The 26,012-nt window shown below is 40.8% G+C and overlaps 1 protein-coding gene across 2 annotated transcripts in view; it reads left to right on the top strand.

Moving 5' to 3' along the window:
- Nucleotides 1-26,012, top strand: part of LOC101474374 (glutamate receptor ionotropic, kainate 2) — a 65,710-nt gene that overhangs the window by 23,525 nt on the left and 16,173 nt on the right. For both annotated transcript variants that reach the window (XM_004568771.3, XM_004568770.3), the window contains exons 6-11: nt 799-972; nt 17,538-17,681; nt 18,538-18,645; nt 21,546-21,659; nt 21,783-21,989; nt 24,262-24,485. In XM_004568771.3, the coding sequence (XP_004568828.1) occupies nt 799-972; nt 17,538-17,681; nt 18,538-18,645; nt 21,546-21,659; nt 21,783-21,989; nt 24,262-24,485 (971 nt within the window). The remainder of the gene's footprint in view (nt 1-798; nt 973-17,537; nt 17,682-18,537; nt 18,646-21,545; nt 21,660-21,782; nt 21,990-24,261; nt 24,486-26,012) is intronic.

Below are 26,012 nucleotides of genomic sequence, written 5' to 3'. Positions count from 1 at the left end.
GAGACTGTCACCCATTTGGTCCATTATAGCTCTAACAAACAAATAGCCCGCTGTGTTGTTTGGAACACAGTTGGAAAGGGTGAAGAAAAGGTTAGAGAAAACTGACCTGAAAAGACATTTACCATTGCAGAGGACATGTAACTATCCCTAGTGCATCCACATACAGTAAGAACCTGACTAGATGAAAGGGGAGTGAGTGACAGCAGGTATGTCATTGGGAAAGGGAAGAGAATAGTGATTATAGGCCTCTTTCGGTGGCATGCTGTTTCTTGCCGGGATGGAAGCATGCCTACTTTAACATCAGTCAGTGTTTGGCAGAATTGGAAGCCAGTGTGCTGGCCCGAGATGCTGCACACTGGTACCAAGCCATTCATGCTGCTCTCGGAATAGGACAGCAAACATTGACCACGGCAGCCCCATTCTGCGTCCATCACCCGCTGTTTCTCTGTCAACTGTGTTGTTGCATCCCAGAGACATCTGCCTGGTGAGATGCCAGACATGCTGCATGCGGGACAATTGGGTCGTCCTTTTCCGTCCACATGATAGATGGCAGTCCACCAAAAGCATGCCGGTAACCTTGAAAGGCTTGCCTTTATCAAGGCTACTGTCTCAGCGTAAGATGAAATAGCTCCTGAAATCCCTTCAACTGCACCCTTTTGCGCTCCCTCATTTGGCAGTGGCTGCCGCTCAAACGTCGACTTGTAATTATGAAAATGAGCGATGTATAGCAGTGGAGGAGGGAAGATGAGGAAATCATGATTTTTTTTTTCAGTTACATTTTGATCTTTGTGCCTCTAGGACCTTTTCGCCCTTGACATGGAACCATATCGCTACAGTGGAGTCAACATGACCGGTTTCCGCATACTCAACACAGAAAACTCTCAGGTGTCGTCGATCATCGAGAAGTGGTCAATGGAGAGATTACAAGCCCCACCCAAGCCAGACTCGGGCCTGCTGGATGGATTCATGACGGTAGGCCCAAACCTTTTTATCTAAGATGTGTACATCTTACTGTCCACATAAAAATAAAAACTGCCCAAATAATTTGGATGCCATACATAAAGTTTTTTGTTTTTGTTTTTTGTTGGTTTTTTTTGATTGATGAAACAAAATGAGTGTTTTGAAATAGAGCGTAGCTGTGGAGGAAAAGAACTGTAACTGAGTACCAGTTGTCAATCACAAACTCAATTGTGAGGGGCTCCTGGGGTGGGTACCGCGTGGAGCTTTTGAGTTGGTGCTCCTGGGTCTAAATGCTCCGTAATGAGCTGGTGTGAATGGTAATAGCCGTTTATCTGCCCTCCTGCCTCTCACAACTCTCCTCTGGGAGCGTGGCCAAAATATGACAATCTGTCAGTGTTCATGCAGAGAGAGGGAGCAAATTGGATGGAAATTATGGCCCTGGTTTTTTAGGATGGCATCCAAAAAAGCATGGGATAAGGTGATTTGAAAGTGAAAACGGGAATGGAGCTCGTCATGGACATTCAAGGTCCCTTTCTGGGTCTGTTGTTGTAAACAGTCAATTTACTCCACCTCCCTCACAACACCTTCCTTTGAGACAAACACCTTTTTTTTTCTTCTTTTAGCCTGCCTCTCTTTGTTCTTGGCAGACTTAAGATATGGTTTCTAAAATCTGTGCAATGAAAGAAGAATCTTTTCATTAGAGACTTTAAAGACAAGCCTTTGAATTAGCCACAGTGCATGGTGTCTATTCATATCAATCACAGCCTTAATTCAAGCTTACACATGATCAAATATGAACACACACAGTTTGTGATGAATTTAAATGTGTGGGGTTTTTTTATGTATCTACATATATTACAGCCTAAGTTGTGTCAGAAACATTCAGCATGCACGGCTTTAAAACAGAAATGTAATATTCTATTTCCCTCAAGCATCGGCATGATGCACTTGATTTTTTTTTTTTTGTTTTTTTACATCAATGGAAATTAATTGATTTCAGTGGAGATGGCTGAAGTGATTAATTAGCATTGCATGAATCATTTTGTCAGATTCTATCCTATGTATTGACGTATCTTATTGGATTAGAATCACTGGGCTGAATAATAAATAATGCATCCAATAGCATGCTTGACGGAGTGCATGCTAGTCTTGGGTATTTTCGTTTCACCTTAAGACAGGTCTTTGTAATGAGCGAATGCAGAGAGTGCAGCCTGAATGTACAAACACTGCCATTTTGATGTTATATTAAATACATAATGGAGAAACGGTTTTGCTGCTCATATAAAATGATTCTGTACTTAGACGGAATATGAACGCGTTTTAAATAACAATCTGCTTTTCCGTAACGCAAATACAATTCTTTTTTTCTTTTTTTTAAGTCATTCCATAGATTTTCCTGATACTTCAGCTATACCGCCTCGGGTTAAAGGTGACACCTATAAGGGTGTCATTAAATAAAGCGGTAGAGTGCTGCAGCGGCCAGCGTGTGACCTTCCACCCCCGACCTTGCCTCTAGCCTTTTATTTCTCCTCTCTGGTGCCGTGTTCCTTTTCTGTGCAGTACAGAAGCCTTGCTGGGCTCTGGGCTTGTTTGTGCTCGGTGACCAGGCAACAGTTGTGTAGAGATGGTTACCAGGACAACGCCATCTGTGTCACCTTGTGATTGACTGAGATGAGAGGAGGTAGGGAAGGGGAGGGGTGAGGTGAAATGGGTTGCGGCAAAAGGGGGTGGTGGTGGTGGTGGGGGGGGGGGGGGGGTTGATGAGGAGGAGGGGCGAGAGAAGATTGGACAGGAAAGATGGGGGAGAGGGTGTTACAAATATTGAGAGGTGCATCTGATGTTTGCTTACGCCACTAGCCCGGTGTTGCAGGGTAGTGAATAATCACACAGACACTTGGTGCTTTGGGTGAGGCCAAGTGTCTGAGGAAAGGACGCATAATGAGAAGCCCTTCCTCAGACTAGGCAAGCTCGAAGCCGCAGACACACTGAGCCCCTGCCTCCTAACCCTGTTTGGCAGAGGTATCTCTGACATGGAAGGACACATAATCAAAGTAGCAGGGCTAATTAGTCCAGTTATTTTTGCGTGCGTGTGTGCGTGCGCTGTTGATCTTGCTTGTTTGTGTTGACTCTTTGACAATATCCCCCAAGTAAAGAGAAGCTCAAGTTGTTTTAACCCTGCGTCGTGAGGTGAATTTACAGCAACTAAAGACCCGCAGCCCGTGTACTGAGAAATGCACCCAGCAGATTTATTAGATATCTCGTGTCTAATCTGATTATTATTTTGTCCCATCTGTTTCTAATTATTGCCTTCAGCTAATGAGATATTTGCTTTTAATGCTTTGTTTTAATTTGAATTATTTTAAATCCCCGATCGCTGAGCTAAGTATATACCAGGATTTAACTAAGGAGAAGGAAAAGAGGGGAAAAAAAGATCTTCCCAGTTGTACGCCTCGCTGAGGTTTTAGGCCTGGATATTTTCTGCATCTCCACCATTTCATTTATGTCTGCATTTCATTGAGCTATAATTACCACCACAGAGAGCTGGATGTTCTCCAGTGTCATCAAAACAATTGAAAATTCTGGTGTAATAGCTCATAATTATCACTCTCTTATTAGTAGAGAGCAGTTGTTTGGATAATATGTTGGCTATGACATGGGTGTTGCTGCTCCTTTCGATCACATGGGACAAAAATAAGACACATGGGTGAAATTAATTGAAAACAACAAACACTACACAGAAATGCTCCTCAACAAAGGCCACTGTAACCATTATAATAATAATAATAATAAGGATAAAGGTGTTAGAGTTAGATTTGTAATTAATATGCACAGAGTTGTTGGATAGCTACCTTTTAGGTAGGTAGTACACAAGAAAGTGCTAAATCTTTGGAAATCCTGAAGCTGTTCATATTTAACAGTGTATATGGTGATCATTTTTAGCTATTCAGTGTAATTGCATTGCATTACTGCTTTGATGTGTAATTGTTAGTGGCAGCCTGGTGTTCCCCCGTGGGATAAAAATTACACGCCTAACAGAAAACGTTACATGCATATACCGGGTCCCATTTGCCAGATTTGCAACTTGCAAGCTGTGATTTGCAATATGAGATGATCTCCTGCATCCTAATTTTAACACATTTCATTAGGCTAAACAAACGGCTCGCACGTCGTGCCTGAGCATGTGAGAGCCCTTTAGCACTCGCACATGTACTAGTGAGTAAAATTGACTTGTGAAACGCGGCGCTGCCAAGTGCACACACCAGTTGTTTTTGTAACACGTGCCTCTGGATGCTATTCTGAAAAGCAAATCTGGAGCACGCATGCGTTTAAACAATGCGAAATGCAACATTTAATCGTTTTCTTCATTAGACTTCTCTCTTAATGCCGCATGACACGATGAATCCTCTGTGCCCCAGTTCCAGTCGAGACGTGTTTGCTTTCTCCGGTGGTTAACGCGTTTAAACGAAATAATTGCATGCGTATTATTGGAATGATCTCGTCATTACCACCAGTAACTACCAGATCAACAACGACTCAAATTCTATCAGCGGATTTAAATGCAGTGTTTGTGTGTGTCACAGATTGTGCCTTTTAAAATAATTTGTGATAAGTATACTTCATTTCTGTTTGGGTTCAAATTAGGGATAATGGGAGCAGAAAATGAATTAGGAAGAGAAAGAGGAGGAAGCAGTTTTGCCCAGAAATGGTGCACAGGGGGTAAAGAGCAGCAGGGAGAGAGATGAGAACAGATACCTAGCTGCATTAACGAGCACTGCTGGGAGTAAAGTGGGAGACACCCACACAGCGAGAGCAGAATGAAGGAGCTTGCTAGGTGGCTGCTACATGCCATTAACAATGGGTTTACCATGGATGTTTACATTTAAATGTGTGTTTGTGGCGCACAGCATGTATGTTCGAAACACCTACAGGAGGATTCGGTTGCCTGTTCCAAGAGGGGAGGACTTGGCTCAGATTTGGCATCACTACTGGGTTTGATACAGAGCATGACTGCCTGGAAACTGACAATAGGAAGACAATATTGACACACGAATCCCTCTCCCAGTGAGCTTCATTCATACAATATTCCAGCCAAATGAAGGTCCTTGGTGTGGGTGTTGAGCCAAATGTGGTGCTCCCCAGTGAGAATACTATTGAATGCATACTGTAATTTTGCTTGATATGAGTCACACACAAAAAAAACTTGCTTGAAATTAAACTGAGCAGTTGAGGGAATCCTTTTATTTGTTCAAACTGACTTCTACCCCACAGCTGAAAGTTCAGCAGTAGCATAAATATTCACATATTTGTTTCATCATTTATTATTTAGTGGGATTTTTTTTAGAATTCTGTTTTGTACAGAATTCAGCTGATACATATTATTTTGAAATGTAAAATATCTCCTTCTTACCATCTCTGATAACAGCATTTATAGATTTTCTCAAACCTCCTCCAGTATCAGTCATTTTCTAATCAGTCGTCATTACAACCTGGTCTGCTTTATATCGACAAACCGCTTTTCTTTGCGCGGAATCACAAGGCGCTTAGTTATTGTATTTGATATAGTACAGACAGAGCTAGCAGAACAAACGCCACATAGGTTCGCAGGTTGGTTGCGTCCATTAGAGCAACGTGATCCCCCTTCCTCTGATCCCGGTTGGCAGAGGAGAGAGCCTTTTAAAGACAGCGACTGTGGAGAGCAGACACTCGATGCCCTGTGCCGGGCACCACCAGCTGGGCTTGGCACAGTATCAACATTATTAGCACCAGTGCTCCCTTGGTCCATAGAAGCCTTTTGTGAGTGAGAACAGCCAGGGGGAATTAAAAGGCAGATTTATTATCCTGCTTTCCTTTGGTTTTACTTTCTCAAACACATTTTACTTCACTGTCTTGTTTGCTTGTTGTGTTTACCTTTGTGTTAATAAAGCAAATCAAATTAAGCACAGTACGGACACGTTTTTACCTTTATATACATGCGTAAAGATTAAACGCAGACCACACTACACATGCAAGGCAGAGATTCCTCTGCAGTAATGTAAGCACACCCCCGCTGGTGTTATGTATAGGACAATAAGGGAATTTGCAATCAGAGACTGCAACCATCATCAGATCCCTATCATCCAAATAGCCCCTGGAGGCCAGTGCAAGCAAAAGAAGCTGTGTATTATGGTTGCACTTAAGCTCAGGAATATTGGGTGGCCTTGGGATCACTTGGCAAGCTATCATCTTTCAAGAAGCCATCCCACCCACCTACACTCACAATCACAATCACATGGATACTCAATATACATATATACATAATTCTTTTGCAAAAATGTATAAATTGCCATTTCTTACTAATAACTATATTAAGGTAAAAATAAATATCCTAAAAAATAAGAGAGGAATCCAGTAATCTTCTATAAGCAAGAGCTTTCAGACACATAAACACACAAACATACACAGATGTATACAAATGAGATATTAAAGAAAAAAACTAAAGAAAAAACATCGACCACAGGTCACTGTAGCGTCAGCAATGATTCTGACACATAGCTGTTTATTTGGTTGACTACTAACAAAGAATATGATTCAGATCATTTTCATTCTAATCATAACATTCAAAGACCTCCTCAGGATAAAGCTGATCACTCAGATTTCGTATTGATTTGCAGTGACGCGAGAAAAATAACCCACAGCATTCTGGCAACCCCGAGTGCAGGGTAAGAACCTGAAAAAGGCTCAGGTTTTTTCTTTCATTAAATATGAACATATTTTGGATGTTGTGCTGTTTACTTCTACTTTACTTTATTTCCAAATACCAGTTACTAATTTAGTTTCTAATTTCCAATGTGCATAATTGGACAACTTTTAATGTTTGTCCAGACGATTAAAATTCTTGTGTAAATATAATGCGTGTGAAAACTTTTGATAAAAGTATGTCTCTCGTATGCACCCATGAAAACCAAGGAGTATTTCATGTCATTCTGCAAACCAGTTATTGCAGTTCATACACAAAAAAACTGCATCGCATAAACAACAGAGTTTCTTGTTGTTGTTGTTTTTTTTTAATTGATACCATCTTGCTACTCTGGTAATCTGGGGAAAGACCCCCTAACAGTAAAATGGCCACTGTTAGCATTAACCCAGATGTAATTAACACTGCCTGTGTTGTTTAGACAGTGGATCAAGTGTGGACTCCTACATCCTCCATTTTCACTCTTCTCTCCTCTCTGGGCATGCGAGTCCAACAGATGGTAGGGAATTAAGAAGGACTGTTCAGTCCTTTAACAACCCTCCTCTCCTCCTTCACCACACTGCCGTTTAGATCTAGCATTCTGTCATAGCTGATGCGCAGCTTTAAATGACCCCCTCATTTAATCATAAAACATGTTTTTTCTTCTTTCCGAGAGGTTGAATAGTAAAAGCTTTGTCACTCTGGAAATTTTGGAAGGCATTTGACATGAACTGAGGGAGATAAAAATCTTCAGAACAGGCACCTACTAGCCTCTTTAGCAAAACCTGGCTGGATGCTGATTAAATACGAGAAAAGGCCATCATATTAAACAGGCACTTAATCAGGTGAGGGTTAGGCTGCATGGTGTTAATTAAGGCGGACTCTGAAATGGACCGTGCTGCCAGAAGCATGCTGTTGCCTGAAGGGTCTGGTGGGACACCACTGCTCTGAGCAATCACAGTCTCTTTTTGTCAGACTTGATAAAGTAGTCAGGCACGGCATCATATTTGATATTTCGTGCAGTCGCAAGCTGTGATATTTTTAACCATGCTCGTATCTTGGCTCCAGAGATGGCGGGCAGTGTGTCACTTGGCTGGTATGTCGCGTTGTGGTTTTGAGTGAACATTTTTTTGGATGGGACTGTCAGACATTTTTTGCTACAGTCATTTCCAATTTAGGTTCTTGGTCTTGTTATGTGCTGAATTTTTAAAAATGGAGGGGAAAGTAAAACAAATCTTTGTAGGTAAACCCTAGCATTCTGGCAGCAACACCAGTAGTTTGTTTGGAGCAAACAGAAGATGGACTAGATAGTTGGCACGCACTGCCTGGGCATATTTGAACTGCTTCACCAATTTAGCTGTGTAAACCAACTGTTTACAAAATCTGACTGAGATATAAACCTCTTGCTCTCTCCCCTTCTGCCTTGAGATTACAATTCATCAGCATTAAAGGGTTAAACAAGAAAATAGCATGAGCGGAGGTTAGCAATAAAAGAAGTATTTGAAGCGAAAAGATCACTTAGACATTAATAAAAGCACTATGTAAGGTCAAAATGGAGGTTTTGTCAACATTAAAGCATCTGTCAATGTATGATAAGGGCACCTTAATAATTTTACATCAGTACTAAATCAATATATATAGACATCAAACAGAGTTCTGCTCGCATTCTCATGATTCCCAGTGGACCCTCTCTTTCAAACCAAAAACCTCTGCAGTGTAGTCCTTTATTCCCCTTTAAAGTGTGCTTAAATCTACAATAAAACCATGAATGTGCTTTCACATAAATCCAGCCACCATCAATGAATCAGTTACCCAGGGGTCCTTGTTGGAAGAAGCGAGTTTTACTTCCCTGTGACAAAAACCTCATTTAAAAAAAAAAAATTCCACACGGCTGCTGCTCTGTTGCTTCAGCATGTGGAAATGCAATGTGAGAAAGGGATTAAACCTCTAATGCACAAAAGAAAAAGGGGGAAAAAAATAGCAGTGACGGCACTGGCAAAGCCCTCATACATTCATACTCTGAGCAATACTCACACACGGCTCTGTGAAATACTTAAGAGAGCAACTGGGGAAGGCAGAGGGACGACAAAGGGGATGAAAGGGAGGAAGAGCCAGGCTGAAGGGGGGAGGGATCGGGGCAGAGAACAGGCAGGCAGAAAGCGAGGAAGAGACACGGAGTGGAAAAGTTACGGACGGAGAGAGCGACGGCAGTACACTGAGTCGCAGTCACCCAAGGGTTTTTTTTCCTTCCCAAAATGATGTGAATGCCTGCTCTTCCCTCTCTGCTAGGAAACCCAGAAAAGCCATAATATGCCCCATAAATCACATATGTCACATTTCTGTGTTTTTTCCACTCTAGTCTTTTTCTTTCAAGAACCGAACATTTGCACAATTCTCAGTGCAGTGACTTTCATCACCCAGGGTCTCATGTAAGACGCCACTGCAAGAAATACTGCACAGTGCAAAAGTTTTTGGCACCAACTTTTGGAAAGCTGGTTTCAAATGCTACTGGGATTTTTTCATATTCAAAAACACTAAACACTTACTCAGTGTTTTAGTGGCCACTGTTTCACAGGATCACCTTTCTCGAGTACACTTGCTGAGAATTTCTCACTGAACTTGGCATTTAGGTTGTTAATAGCAACTTACCACAGTTTCTTGTGGATTTAGGCAGCATTAGTGTCTTTTTTCCTCACTTCATGCAGTCTCACGCTGACTCAAAGATGCTGAAATCTGGGCTCTGTGGGACCCATACCATCTGCTCTGGGATTCCTTGTTATTCTTATTGCTGAAAATACTCCCATCAAGTCTGGCTGCATGTTTAGTGTTATAATATTAAATTAATATCAGGCGTCTACCTAATGGTAGCGCATGATGAATGAGAGCAGAACTGCAGCACATGCTATATTGCAATTTATTTGTCAGTGTACTAAAACTAGCAAAAACATGACAATGTAGACAGATTTTCTTAGGCATCAGAAACATCTGTAAACTGTTTTCTTCTTGGAAATGTTGGAATCGTCTGTTATTTGTCACTTGTTGGAATACATTTGCATTATTTTAACTCCAAAATCTGGCTAATGTGTCTCTGCTTTTGTGCAAAAACACAGAAAAAGAATTTGTAAAAACAAAAAAGTTTCTAATATGAAACTTTAGCTTTAACAGGGAGATCTAGTTAGCCCGTCTCCAGCATTATCTTCACACCAGCTCGTCAAAATATGACCAGTTGGTTATTTTTGTGCAAAACCACAGTTTTTATTACCTCTTCTATCTGCTAGCTGAATGCATCATAGGTGTTGGTGCCAGACGGGCTGGTCTGACTATTTTAGAAACTAATGATCTACTGGGATTTTCTCATACAACCATTTCTAGGAATGATAGAATAGTCTGAAAAAGAAAAAAATCCAGTAAGTGCCAGTTCTCTGGGCAAACATGAAAGCATGGATCCATTCTGCCTTGCCTCAGTGCTTCAGTCTGCTGCTGCTGCTGGTGGGGGGCATTTTCTTGGCAGAGTTTGGGCCCTTTAATACCAACTGAACAGTGGTTAAATGCCACAGCCTACCTGGGTGTTGTTGCTGACCACGTGCATCCCTTTACGACCACAGTGTACCCATCTTCAGATGACCACTACCAGAAGGATAAAACGGCATGTCACAATGCTCGGATCATCTCAAACTGTGGCAGTGAGTTGACTGTACTCAAATGGCCTCCACAGTCACCAGATTTAAATCCAATAGGGCAGCTTTAGGTTGTGGTGGACCCACAATTCAATTCATGGATGTGCAGCTGACAAATCTGCAACAACTCTGTGATGCTGTCATATCAATATGGACAAGATTTCTTAGTAGCACCTTGCTGAATTTATGCCATGAAGAATTAATCTCCTCTGAAGGCACAAGAGGGATCAATCCAGTACAAAGTGTACCTTAAAAAAGCGCTTTGTATGTTTAAGCCACTAAGCATGAACATGTTGAAAGATTGTGGCTACGGGGTTTAACTGTGTGGTTCTGAGTAAACATGCCTAGAGGAGTCTCCTTTTGTGTCTTGTTTTCGAAAAGGAAAAGTGCTTGCTCCAGTGTTTCAATCAACAAACGGTGGAAAGTGGTATTGATCTTCTGAGTCTCATCAAGTAATTAAACATCGAGCAATTAAGTATATTTTTCTAAATTGTTATTCTAAGTAATGGAGCTGGAAGTGACAGAGATGCTCAGCCATTGTCAGTGAGCTCATATTTGTCTGAGCAGGCAGCTCGCTTTTGTTTTCCACACTGGTTGGAATTCAACGAACAATTATGTACAGACATTTCCCATCAGTGTCCATACTTTACACGAGAATTTAAATCTCGGCAGATTAAAAATAAATGCAATATCTCTGTGAGCGGGCCTGTGAGTGAGATCGCACGCCCTGAGTGAAGTTTAAATTATAAACCATTCCGGGGATTTTTTTAATAACAAAAGAAAAATCAAGAGACGATGTGGAGACGTAATTGTTAAAAAGTTTAGAAATGCCGCCATTTATCTGACAGCAGAATCTGAGACTCTAATGCTTCCACAGACGGTGCAGTCAAGCAGCACAAATACATATAAAAAAATGAAAGAAATGAATAATTACCTCCTTCTTCTATCAAATCATCAAACCCCATGGGTCCGCGTGTGATCCGAGGGCAGAGTGACTTCAGCTCCAAGAAAACCAAGAGCTTCCCTCTCTCCTGCTGACATCGTGACTCTGATGCTGACGGCAATGCTGTGGGGATGTGTGTTTGTTGGGGTGCATATTTTTACATGTTGTGTGCGTGTGTGTTGTTGATCTGTACCTGGCATCTGCAGTGCAGTGATGCATGATAAATAACAGGTCATTCCAAATCTCATTAAGCCTAATCAGATGTATATGATATATATAAATAGTGGAGTTTCACTGTCCATAAGCAGCCGTGGTGATTGTGAGCACGTGTGTGTGTGTTTATGTGTGTTTTGTTTATAGGAATGCTGCAAAGAGGATAGCTGATAGCTGAGGTGAGAAGAGAAAGAGAGATGTCGTTTTTCATGGCGCTACATTATCAGAGGAATTATGGCATTATGCACAGGTGGAGAGCCGGTGTGAATACTGATGCAGCGAAAATGAATATATTTGTATAAACACACACACAGAGACAGACATGCACTCAGCAGCTTGCTCGGTGGAGTTTGCAGTCCACCTGATTGAAATGAGGAAACTGCATGAAACTACGGCAAACCAGGCTTGCCTGTAGGAAGCTTGCACATTGAGGTCGGTCACTGTCTGAGAGCGATCTCCTTCATGTGCGTGTATTCAGTGTCCGCACGTCTCACTAATTGGTTCTCGCATGCATCTTAATATATTTGCATGTTACTCACGTATCAAGTTTATGAGAGGGGGGGATATGCAGAGATGAATTAAGATATAAAGGACTGGAAAGGAAGATGTACTGTGCAGAGGTAAAATGCAAGTTGTAAATTGAAAGACAATTGTTTCTGGACTGGTACATTTAGTGATGGTAATGAGCAGTGTTTGATTTCAAATGGTTATGTGGGTGTTTGAGTGAAAGAGAGCGAGAGAGAGAGGAGTGGGGAGAGAAAAGAGAAGGACAAGGAAACAAAGGTTTTGGGCATCTTCTTTGAAACCCTTTCTCTGCTGTATCTGAGTGTCCCAGGGGTTTGAGATTGGTTCCACTTAAAGCACTTAAAACACCCCACAGGACCTGTGCTTGGCTCTGTAATAAATATCAAGATCGCTCTTGGATTGTTTTTAAATTGAATGCAATCTGCCAGAACTATGAGCCATCATTTCATATTTTTTCCTCCTTGATCTTTGCTTCCACTTGATGCCAGCCTCGTTTTGCTTCCATCATAAAGGGATTTTCAGGAATAGTTCTGTTTCAGAGTCAGAAAAAGATCTTTGACTTATAAATCATTTGAGCCAGAAAATATCTGATATATCACAGAGATCAAAAGTTAAGAGATGTGGGAAATATCTCCACAAATGATTTTAAGAATGCTACCCATTCATTAGGTACACCTATTCAACTGCTCATTAGTGCAAATACCTAATTAGCCAATCATCTGGCAGCAACTAAATACACTGAGGATTGTAGACATGGTCAAGATGACCTGTTAAAGTCCAAGCTAAAATAAAAAAGAGGAGGGGGCGATTAAAGTGACTTTGAACATGGCATAGTTGATGGTGCCAGATGGGCTTATCTGAGTATCTGCAGAACTACTGATCTAGTGGATTTTTTTCCCACACAACTATCTCCGGGGTTAACAGAGAATGGTCTAAAAAATAGAAGATATCCTGGAAGCAGCAGTTCTCACTGCTTGAAGGCAACAGCAACTTAAATAACCACTCATTACAACCAAGGTATGCAGAAGAGTTGAAGCACTGAAGCATTAATGGGCTACAGCAGCAGAAGATCACACTTAGGTGTCACTCTGGGCATTTAGGAGCTTTAAACTAAGGCTTCACACGGACCAAAACTAGATAACATGGGAAAAGAAATGTTGCCTGGTCTCAGCTTCTGCTGCAGCATTCGGATAGTAGCGTCAGAATTTGGTCTAAACAACATGAAAGCATCAATCCATCTTGAATCAACACTTCAGGCTGCTGGAGGTGGTGTAATAGTATGTTGAATATTTCCTTGGCTCAGGCCAATTGAGCACTGTTTAAACACCACAGCCTACATGAGTGTTGTTGCTTACTGTGTCCACCCCTTTATAACCACAGTGTATCTATATGTTGATGGCTGCCTGCAGCAGGATAATGTACCATGGCACAAAACTCTAATCATCTCAAACTGGTTTCTCGAACATGACAATGACTTCACTGTACTCAAATAGCCTCCACAGTCACCAGACCTAAATCCAACAGGGAAGAAGAACAAAAGATTCACGACACGGGTGTGCAGGGGACAAATCTGCAGCAACTGTGTGATGCTATCATGGCACTGACTGTTTCAAGCATTCTGTTGCCACAAAGAATTAAGGGAGTTCTGAAAGCAAAGGGGATCCAACTGGTACTAGAAAAAATCTACCTAATAAAGTGGTTCAAATAAAGGGGTGGATGGAGAAGTCAAAAGTGCAAACACAGCAGTATGCAGAACTGTGTTTATACTATAATACATGAAATATCCCATTGTTACTTAAACAATACCTCATGTAGACAAACCTGTCTTCTGTGACCACAAATAAATACCTGTTGCCGATAATGTTTTTTTTTTAATCTAATTTTGCCATGGATGTGTACAGACAGCTCATCATAAAGTAGTCTGGCATTTATTCTACTATCCTAGCTGCTGTTTGTCAATTGTACTCATACTACATGGATTTCACCGTAGCATGTCTTCCTTGCCACTCTATTATCACATTTACTTGTAAAGCAGACATAATAACATCACAAATAACAATCAAAAGCCCTATGTAAATTCAGAGGTCAGTCATAGTAATTATCATGTGAATGTGCGACTCCACTCGGCTGTGCGGAGCTTTATAGAGAGTTTCAGCTCAGTAAAACAGCAAAACAGAGCAACTGTACTCTTTTGGTTCAGTCTCACCCCCCTCGTCGCAGCATTGACTGACACTGCTGCTCTGTATCAGCAGGAGGTATAAAATGCAACTGTTTACTAAAGGTTTATGATATCAACTGGAAATGGGGCACAATTTCACAGCTCATTTCAGCTGCCCCGTAAGTCAGCAAAGAGTCTTTTACTGTTTATGCAGGTTTAAAACCTTTCATATTTCAAAGCTTAGAAAATATTTGCCACTGAGGAAGATACCCTGCTTGTCTCCAGTGCATATTTATGTATTTGTGCTTAAGAAACTCTCCATATTTTTTTAAAAGGAAATAAATAATTTGGACGAGAATAAAATCTTTATGGGTAGCGCTTTCTAAGACAGCTTGGTAATCAGATGGACAGAAGGTAATAATAATGAAATGTGTTATTACCACTTAGTTACAAAGTACTAATAACCAAGTACTGTAATAGCTTGTATCGACAGTGGCTATTGTGGTTATATATGTCTAGCTGGGGGTTTTCTTGCGTGTTTGTTTGTTTGTTTGTTGGCTTGTTTTTAAATATACTGACTTTCAAGTGGTCGTAACCTGATGTGCTGCGATAGGTCTAGGCTGCTGAGGGCCTTCCCATGATGCATTGAGTGTTTCTTCTTCACTCACCTTTTGTAATCACTGTGTGCTTACACACCACTCTGCATTTAATCATTAGTTACTATTAATCTCTGGCTCTCTTCCAGGCCTGTTTTCCTTCCTTCCGTCACCCCCAACCGGTCATGGCAGATGGCTGCTTCTGCCGGAGGTTTCTTCCTGTTAAATGAGCCTTTTTTTTTTCTTCCTATTGTCATCAAGTGCTTCCGCAAAGTTTAATTGTTGAAATGTTCTTTGTATAATTGTGGGATCTTTGCCTTACAATATAAAGCACCTTGAGGTAATTGCTGTTGTGATTTGGTGCTATTTAAATAAAATTTAATTAAATTGAATTTTATTGATCATTATTAAGCCTACTTTCTGGCCCTTATTGCACAGTTAAATATAGTCCAATGTTACTTAGCTATAACCATTGTTGAGTCAAGATGTCATTTGGTAATTATTTAGATATTACTTCATAATTTAGTGTTATAACATTCTGTTTCCATATAGTACCTTCTTGTGTCCTTAATTCAATATTACCACATTATTACCAAGCTCTAATAGAAAAGTCTTCCTCTTTATGCTACAAATAGCTTAGGAATAAACAAACAGCTCAAAATCTGGCATTTCTTGAAGGTAAAGGCACAAGTTCATCTGTTAAGCTTTTCTAAAAATGAATCATCACTCTCCTGTCACACATCAAGCTTGTGCTTAAGCACTCCAATTTCACTTCACATGCAAAGCTATGAAAAGTGAACTAAAAATAGACTTCCAAGTAGAGAATTTTGATATATTTTCGAAAACATTTCACAGAACATCTTTGTAGCCAAGACGATTAACTGAAAAGACAGTGCGCACCGCAGTTTGACCCAAAAGAATAAAGAGTTTGTCAATGGAGGAGTTGGAATGTGATATTGACTGATTTTGGAATGGGGGAAAAAATCAAGTAGTTTAGAGGAAAGTTAAAAGGTCAGTGGCAAAATTTAAATGAAAAGGTATTTAAAAAAGAAATAGCAGGCTCGGAGATTTAATTTGAATTTCATAAATTCTGCAATGCCACAGCCAAACTAAAATCAATCAAAGAATATTATCCATGGAATAAATGCATTCAGAATGTGTTACATACTTTTGAAATTCAGTGCAGTGGACGGGGATTGAATGTGAATAATACTTATATAACTTCTTTTTTTTTTTTTACATAAATTGCTAAAATAACTTGATTCAGTCCAACAGCAAGTCTTAGTCGGCCAGCAAACGAATGATTGGACGTGACAAACTTTCCGTTCAAAGGAAAGAAAATAGTACTGACTGTGTTTAAAACTCCTCCTCGCTATTCAAGAAATAGAGTAGTGCAGTGACAGAGTCTTTTCCTAGTGAGTATTTGTCACGAACACCACACACACACACACACACACACACACACACACACACGCACACTGCTGCCACTGGGAGAGCAGATATGGCCCTAGCTGTTCCCTTTTCCAGGAAAGCATTGGGGATGAAAGAGCGCAGAGATAGGTCTCCCATTCTCTGATCTACTGCTGCCTTTGACATCAGCAGTCATCAACTCCAAAAGAAGAGGAGAAAAGGGGGGAAAGAAAAAAATCATCAATCTTCCCTTCACTGCAACCACACATGAACTCCATCAACTCTGTCTATTTTTCATTCCGTTTCTGCTACCAGGAAACTCTCTCTCTCTTTTTTTTTTCTTTGCTGTTAGAAGTAAGATGCATTCCTTTACCTGACCTCTCATCATTTATAAGGCTTGGTATAAAGTGCACAGAGAGCACACGCTTTCTCCTGCTTCTTGCCCTCATGTATGAAGTGGATGCTTCACAGCGCCTATAGAGCAAATATAGGGAACCAGCAGCTCGGCAGCCTCCTGCTACGTGTCGAGCTGCACTGAAGGCCAGCTCATTTTCTCTGGCAGCAAGCACATTCACAAAGATTCTATAGCTGCAAATACTTTGCGGTCTCAGAGTAACTCCTCTCACTTCCTTGCAGTTTGGTCATCCACGACTTGTCAAATAAGATCACCATAGTGTATTTCAGCCTGTGTGGGACCGTGGAAAGTGGATCTGCGATGAGCTGAGCGTGGAGTGTGTCAAACTGTGTGGACTGACGGCATGAAAAGAATTCATGTGTGCCAACTGGAGCGGTGGAGATAAATCACAGCTTGTCAGTGTGTGAGAAATTTCAGCTCCAGCGTTTACGCCCTTTGATGACTTATTATGAGGGTTATATGCATAGCTGTCTTAGGTGTTTTTCAGTGCAACCCTTTGTCCTTTGTACTTAGCATGTTACACTGAGTGTGCCAGAGAGAGAGTCGTCCTGTCTGCACCGGTGCCCGTTTTGCGCTCCCTCTCTCTGGGGGAACAGGCACACCCATCAGCAACCATTAGTCTTCACACTGACGTGGCGCCCTTCCACTGAGAGACTTTCCCTGGCAGAACTTTCTGATTGCCTCAGACAGTGGTTGGATATTTTTACTAACAAGCTGAGACACTGTGCCATTTGTGTGGGGCATTTACTGCTGGCTCTACTCCTAATTCATGTTGTAGTGACTTATGACTAAAGCAAGTCATCTGAGACTTCACACAGTTTCTTATGTCCCTGCACAGGTGAATTAATGGGGAGATGAAAGGTTGTGTGGACAGAAGTATCAAGTGGTCTTATAAAATGTCTAATAGTATTACCCTCCTGTTTGCAGACCGATGCAGCCCTGATGTATGATGCCGTGCATGTGGTGGCGGTGGCAGTGCAGCAGTCACAGCAGATCACTGTGAGCTCTCTGCAGTGTAATCGCCACAAGCCGTGGCGCTTTGGAGGGCGTTTCATCAACCTTATCAAAGAGGTATAAGGTCACTGTTTTCAGTGTGCACTCCAGCTTGACCTTTGACCTGTGGGATCTACTGAACATTGTACCTTTCTTATTGTGTTATATGGATTAGCGCAGTCATGTTTGCAAGCATTTTATGTGTGCATCTCTGGAATTATTTAGTTAACACATGTGATACAGTTTCAGTGCAGCTTTCCAATCAGCCTTTATTGGTCCAGAAAGCTGTGGTCATTTATCACAGAAACCATATAAGCATCTTAAATAAGTTTATTATCTAATCATTAATTCTAAATAATCTTTATAAAAAAAATGAATCCGCAGCATTATCCACAGTAACTACATTTTTTGTTGTTTGTGCCATTGTCTTTCAACCACACTTTCTCAGTGCATATCTCCACCCGTGTTTATATCAAAGGCTCTGCATGCCTCCTTAACTCTAGTCAGGGTCAGCCATTTGCTTTGTTCTACAAAGCTCTTTCATTCTCTGGATGGTATCATTGCAGGTAATTTTCAGAATGAGCCATTGTAGTAGCTGGTGCTTCCTCCCCCTCCTGTGTCTGCTATCACTCCCCATGCCCGTCTGTTCCTCCAATGGCTTTGAAGTGAAACTTCAAGCACAATGAACCACATGCATAATGAACTCTTACCTGTCAAACCTGCTTCTGTTCTCGCTGCTTTATTGTTTCTTGTTATGTTGTTGAGATAGACAGTAAGGGGAGAGCCAGATGGAATTCATAATTGGGAAAGAAAAACTTTTATGGTTAGGGGTTGGATTGATATTGCTGAGAAAGGCAATGTCTTAAGGTTAATGGAATGACTGCGTTCAGAGCTGAGGATTTTAGTTCATCGTGCTGTGTATTTCTATCTTTAGGCACACTGGGATGGTTTGACAGGACGTGTCCTTTTTAACAAGACCAATGGACTGAGAACTGATTTTGACCTAGATGTCATCAGTCTGAAGGAGGAGGGGCTGGAAAAGGTGTGTCACTCGTTGGTGTAGCTCATGCTTGCAGTCATGGCAAAAATTAAGTAAGCCCTCTTTCGATTCTAAGGAATCGCGTTACAAAAAAATAACTTAAAAGTCTTAAAATGATACAACATCAGATGATCTACAAAACATTAAATATTACACAGTGTCATTATTTATTTTTAAAATTAAGCCAAAATGCAAAGGTGGTGTGTGAAAAACTAAGTACATTGTTACTGCTTCCACAGGGATTAAAAGGGTAAGGAGCAGCCAAGTGCTGATAATCAAATGGACTTGATTGATTGATCATCAGTAAGTGTGAGCACCTCTATAAAAGAAGAAGTTTTGGCTGTTTGCTGTTCTGGAGCTTTCGCCGTGAAGAAAAGACATTAGGAATAATCCTAACGAAGCAGTTGGTGCTGCCCATCAATCTGGGCCATTTCCAAACGATTTGGAGTCTATCATTCTTGAATGAGAGAGATTATTTGCAAGTGGAAAACATTCAAAACAGTTGCCAGTCTTCCCAGGAGTGAACGTTCCAACAAATCCACACAGAGAGATCGCGCCATGCAATGCTCAGAGAAAATAAAAAAACCCAAGAGCTACATCTCAGACTCTACACACCACAGTTATCATGTTAAATCCTAAAGTTCGTGACGTTACAATTAGAGAAAGACTAAACGGACTAAATGGCTTGGTTTAAAGGGATTTCAGGGGAAAGTCTCCTCTTTCTAAAATTAACATGGCAGCACAGCTTAGGTTTACAAAGTTGCATCTGAACAAACTGCAAGGTTTTTGGAGCGATGTCCTTCGGACGGATAAGATAAAAGTGGAGATGTCTGGCCATAATGTAGATCTCCATGTTTGTTGAAAACCAAACACAGCATATCAGCACAAACACCTCACACCAGCTGTCGAGTCCAGTAGCGGAGGGGTGATGATTTGGGCTTGTTTTGCAGCCACGGGACCTGGGCACTTTGCAGTCACTTAGTCGACCATGAGTTCCCTTGTGTATCAAATTATTCTAGAGTCAAATGTGAGGCCATCTGTCCAACAGCTAAAGCTTGGTTGAAATTGGGTCATCCAACAGGCCAATATCCCAAGCACAGCTGCAGATCTACACCAGAGTGGCTAAAAAAGAGAAGAACTGAGGTTTTGCAATAGCTCGGTCCTTTTTATATACAGGGAGTGCAGAATTATTAGGCAACTTGTATTTTTGAGGAATAATTTTATTATTGAACAACAACCATGTTCTCAATGAACCCAAAAAACTCATTAATATCAAAGCTGAATGTTTTTGGAAGTAGTTTTTAGTTTGTTTTTAGTTTTAGCTATTTTAGGGGGATATCTGTGTGTGCAGGTGACTATTACTGTGCATAATTATTAGGCAACTTAACAAAAAACAAATATATACCCATTTCAATTACTTATTTTTACCAGTGAAACCAATATAACATCTCCACATTCACAAATATACATTTCTGTCATTCAAAAACAAAACAAAAACAAATCAGCGACCAATATAGCCACCTTTCTTTGCAAGGACACTCAAAAGCCTGCCATCCATGGATTCTGTCAGTGTCTTGATCTGTTCACCATCAACATTGCGTGCAGCAGCAACCACAGCCTCCCAGACACTGTTCAGAGAGGTGGACTGTTTTCCCTCCTTGTAAATCTCACATTTGATGATGGACCACAGGTTCTCAATGGGGTTCAGATCAGGTGAACAAGGAGGCCATGTCATTAGTTTTTCTTCTTTTATACCCTTTCTTGCCAGCCACGCTGTGGAGTACTTGGACGCGTGTGATGGAGCATTGTCCTGCATGAAAATCATGTTTTTCTTGAAGGATGCAGACTTCTTCCTGTACCACTGCTTGAAGAAGGTGTCTTCCAGAAACTGGCAGTAGGACTGGGAGTTGAGCTTGACTCCATCCTCAACCCGAAAAGGCCCCACAAGCTCATCTTTGATGATACCAGCCCAAACCAGTACTCCACCTCCACCTTGCTGGCGTCTGAGTCGGACTGGAGCTCTCTGCCCTTTACCAATCCAGCCACGGGCCCATCCATCTGGCCCATCAAGACTCACTCTCATTTCATCAGTCCATAAAACCTTAGAAAAACCAGTCTTGAGATATTTCTTGGCCCAGTCTTGACGTTTCAGCTTGTGCGTCTTGTTCAGCGGTGGTCGTCTTTCAGCCTTTCTTACCTTGGCCATGTCTCAGAGTATTGCACACCTTGTGCTCTTGGGCACTCCAGTGATGTTGCAGCTCTGAAATATGGCCAAACTGGTGGCAAGTGGCATCTTGGCGGCTGCACGCTTGACTTTTCTCAGTTCATGGGCAGTTATTTTGCGCCTTGGTTTTTCCACACGCTTCTTGTGACCCTGTTGACTATTTTGAATGAAACGCTTGATTGTTCGATGATCACGCTTCAGAAGCTTTGCAATTTTGAGACTGCTGCATCCCTCTGCAAGATATCTCACTATTTTTGACTTTTCTGAGCCTGTCAAGTCCTTCTTTTGACCCATTTTGCCAAAGGAAAGGACATTGCCTAATAATTATGCACACCTGATATAGCGTGTTGATGTCATTAGACCACACCCCTTCTCATTACAGAGATGCACATCACCTAATATGCTTAATTGGTAGTAGGTTTTCGAGCCTATACAGCTTGGAGTAAGACAACATGCATGAAGAGGATGATGTGGACAAAATACTCATTTGCCTAATAATTCTGCACTCCCTGTATATATATATATATATTTTTTTTTTTTAAAAGTTAGAACTGAAAGAGGGTGTACTTTCTTTTTAGTATGACCTTAAGTATCAAATGTAAGTGGGGGTGATTTGAAGTGTTTCATTTCCCATCTGTAGACAAGAGGATATAAACTTGACTCTGAATTGTTTCAACAGATTGGAACATGGGATCCTCCCAGCGGTTTAAATATGACAGAGACTCACAAAAGCAAGACGTCCAACATCACTGATTCTCTGGCTAACAAATCCCTGCGTGTATCCACCATACTGGTAGACACGGCCGAATGAAAACACTAACAGCAGACATTCACAGTCTCAATTGCACCTGAAAAATATATAATACAAAAATCACAGACTTCTGCACTCCTACAGCAGTTTGTTTTCCCTGTACAGGAGGAGCCATATGTGATGTTTAAGAAGTCAGACAAGCCTCTATATGGGAACGATCGCTTTGAGGGCTACTGTATCGACCTGCTGAGGGAACTCTCCTCCATCCTAGGCTTCCGCTATGAGGTTCGATTAGTTGAAGATGGGAAGTACGGTGCGCTGGATGAGAGCACAGGCCAGTGGAACGGCATGGTGCGGGAGCTCATGGACCACGTGAGTCGGCACTCACCAGGGAGAAGACAACACTCAGTCATTAGAATAAAAAACTATTATAATAATTAAAGCGAAACACTTTCTGCTTTCTATTAATCATATTTTATAATGGTCCACTATTTTTTCTTCATGTATTTTAATAAAGCTACTCTACATTGCAAGCTGATTCAAAACAATAAGAATTGCATCTCTAAATGCTCAAATGGGACTTTTTTTTTTTTTTTTTTAAATCTTCTCATTATTAAGTCATTTGTGTCTTCATCTGCTGGTACAGTCGGAATATTTTATTTCTAAAAGCCAAAATTTATTTTCCACTTAGGCAGAGCAGTCTGCCATATTCCTTCTTGTCCTTCTTTGTCTGAATGAATAAATCTTTGAAATTCTTCAATGCCGAACTGAAATGGAAACAGGCTGAAATATTGCTACTGAACAAGCAAATGTCTTTAATATGAGATTACAGTGTTAACAAAAAAGGACCTCTTACTGTGTCGAGTTTCTTTGTGGCATCTGAAACTTTGAGAAACCAAATTATGTAGTCTTTCAGTTTCAAATATAAGGGTAAAAAAAAGGTTAACTCCTGGGTTTTGCTGGTGCTACAGCCTCAAGATTGATTTATACTTTTGCATCAAAGCTACAGCACAGCTTAAAATGCTTCTCCTCAGATATGCAACTACGTGTTGCGTCGACACAGACCTCGACAACCGTGCTTGGTCTGCTTAGTGGAAAGACAGGATATTGATCAGATAAAGGCTCTGTGAAACAAAATGTAATAGGCTGTAAAAGCAAGTAACCTGCCAATGTAGCTATGTGCCGTTTTCTCGTTTTCGGAGTGCTGCCAATCCTTTTATAGACTCAGTTCGTATATCTTCTTTCCTTCCTCCCTTTCAGTAACTATCAATATTTATTAGCTCTAAGTTAAACATACTTAGAGCTGTTTAAGCACACAAAGTAGCTCAGCACAGTAAAAAGAAATGTCAGAGAAGCGAAGACGCACCAGCACACAAGTATGCTTCCAATGCTGTCTGCTCTTTGTGTAGGCTAGACAGTGGGAGTATAAAAAGATAAAGTTTTACTTGGCCTGATATGACCAGTAGCCTACAGTGGCTACCCTTAGGTCATATTCACAAGTTAACTGCTATTGTTTGATGAATAAACTTCTGGGTCCAGTGATCAATGTTTGCCGGCTTCCACTGCAGCCTGCAATAATTAGGAAAAGGGATAACTGATACCAGGGAATGTGCATTTTAATGCATTTTTAAAATCCAGCAATAGACTATGTCATTATCACCAGTGAGTTTAACATTTTATCAGGCAAGTCCTTTTGTTTGCCTTCATGCAGCCAAAGCAGGCTGGCTACAGCCAAAGCTGTGATTGGTCAGCGCTAATCGAACTACAAATGAACTACAAATGGAAACCAGAAGCCTTTTAGCGCCAAAAATTGTGTCTCTCACTTGTAGATTCTTTGTCCTCATATGCAAATATATCTGTGTTTACAGAGAAGCAATTTAGCAGTTGTTGGGGTTTAATTGACTTGCTTGATTTTCATTGTTTATTACGGTTTATTTATTTATTGTGACCGTTTGTATTATTTATTACAGTTCTGCTTCCACACTGTGTATTACCATAGAAAGCTATCTGACAATTATGACATTTGGTGCTGTATAGGAAGCTTTTCTAAGCCTCAGATATATAGATGACTTCTTATGAGGAAAAATTATAGCAAAAAGCCCTGAAATCTTTCCCCCTGCTGAGATTGGTCGCTTGCTAGTTTGCAAAAGCGACTTTGGCTGCTTGAAACAGAATCTTCAAAAAATCTAGAAACTGTAAAAAAAAAAAAATATATATATATATATATATATTTTTTTTTTTTTTTTTTTTTTTACATCAAGTTACGGCTTGGAGCAATTATGCAAAAATACTACAGAGCAAGTGCTGAACTGTGCAGAAGGCTAATTTTCTATTCTGAGGCAACTTGAGGTTGAATTGTTGAAAATTAATCTAATCCTAAGATTGTTGCCCCTTATAAAAAAGGATCAGACATATAACCTGTAATTTCCAGACCAACTCAGCCTCCCACCTAATAATCTAGTCGAAGTAATGATCCTAGCTACGTTTTTTTCCCTCATGTCATGTCTCTGCCTCCTGTACATATTGAGCAGAGCAGCTGCTGACAGAAATCAGATCTTAATTGAATTGGCTGGGATTTTTTTTTTCTACTGGTGAACAAACACCCATCCCCCTATTTGACGTCGCCGCTGTTTTCTCATTGCAGAAAGCAGACCTTGCAGTTGCTCCTCTGGCCATCACTTACGTCAGAGAGAAGGTCATCGACTTCTCCAAGCCCTTCATGACGCTGGGGATAAGTATCCTGTACCGCAAGCCCAACGGCACCAATCCTGGGGTCTTCTCCTTCCTCAACCCCCTCTCGCCTGATATCTGGATGTATATTCTGCTGGCTTGCTTGGGTGTCAGTTGTGTGCTGTTTGTCATAGCCAGGTAACATGTCAACCCCCCTGTTTGCTTCCGTTGCTTGACTTCACTCTCCCCCTCCTGCTTGCCTCCTTTGACTAACATGCAGCAGTTGATGACTTCTGTGATATGAAGATGTGTGCTGAAACAAAAGGATATGAAATCTGCAGTAAACATATAAGAAAGGACCATGGCAGCATTTTTGCCAACATTCGAATGTTTTGGAAAAGTTCACATTTTACCAAAATATAATTGCAATAATGGATTTAAACATGGTCCACATCCTACTATGGTCCTGATAAGTATAGAGCAATATTTCAGGCATATTTGCACAAGCATCAGCAACTGTAAAACCAGCAAACTGATATTTATTGTAAGAAATGTGCAGTAATCTAAGGTACACTGCTGATACTGTACAAATACATTTCCTACAATATTTTAATCGACCTATCCCCCGAAGAAAAAAAAAACCCAGATGCATGACCAACGCATTATGATGTGTGTGTGGGCTTTTCTTCTTCTTCTTTGATCCTGAGAGGTTTTGGTTTAACACACATTTCATCAAATGTTACTGGCAAAATGATCACATGAGAGGAAAGCAGCAACTGTCACCTAAGTTAGTTCAGAATATGCAAATTAAACCCATAGTTATTTGCTCCCACATTTATTCATGGTAAGTAAAAAGCATGCAATCCTATTGATATTATTCTGGTTGCGATAAAAATGACCTTGAGATCTGATATTTCTAATTTTGCTTCTATGAAATTATAATGCGTATATCTGCATCATGCTATTTTTGCACACAATAGCAATACAGAGTCCTTTGCGTCACTCTATGTGACAAAAATATCCAGCAAAGTTTAAATCTTAAGCACGGTGTTCTCTACAGCTTGCTGATCTGGTTCCCTCATAATTACAGTATTGATTGCGCGGCCACCGGATGATTGGCCGATCCTCCAAATGCAGAGTATATTATTTTCTTTCTCAAATATAGCAGGAGTTGTGAGCTTATGAAGTCCAAGTTTGCACAATAAAACACTAAACAGTACATCGTTGAACTGCATCCCACACGTTAACACACTTTTTTCTTTTTCCTAAATAAGCTATCGGATTTCAGGCTCCAGAGAAATACATATCACTCAGTGCATCCTCCCAGCTCTGTTTGCGGTTGAATTGATTTCTCCCTTTATTAACAAAATAAATTGTATTATTTCAGCTCGCAAAACCCTTTTTCATGGTAGAAAATGTCCACTTGCAAACAAGAATAGATTATATAAATTGTATTAGACCGTGTTTACATGAATTGCAGGCTCTTGTAATTTTACATTCCAACTTCCAGATGTCTGTGATTTTTTTAAGACACCAAACACAACCTCTTCACTTGGCCTGAGACAAGAAAGGCAACAGATCTATAAAGCCGGGCAAAGTAATTGAATTGAACAGACAGCTAATGGAGGGCGTGCGTTTTGTGTTATTGTGGCCAGGGACAAGCGAAGGGGAAGAGGGACAGGAGTAGGGGAACGGAGAGGGAGAGAGAGGGAAAGCGTCTTTTTA

Source organism: Maylandia zebra, linkage group LG15 (assembly GCF_041146795.1).
Source record: "Maylandia zebra isolate NMK-2024a linkage group LG15, Mzebra_GT3a, whole genome shotgun sequence".
NCBI lineage: Eukaryota > Metazoa > Chordata > Actinopteri > Cichliformes > Cichlidae > Maylandia > Maylandia zebra.
The sequence above is the reverse complement of the archived record's forward strand: the minus strand, read 5'-3'. Positions and strand labels throughout refer to the sequence as shown.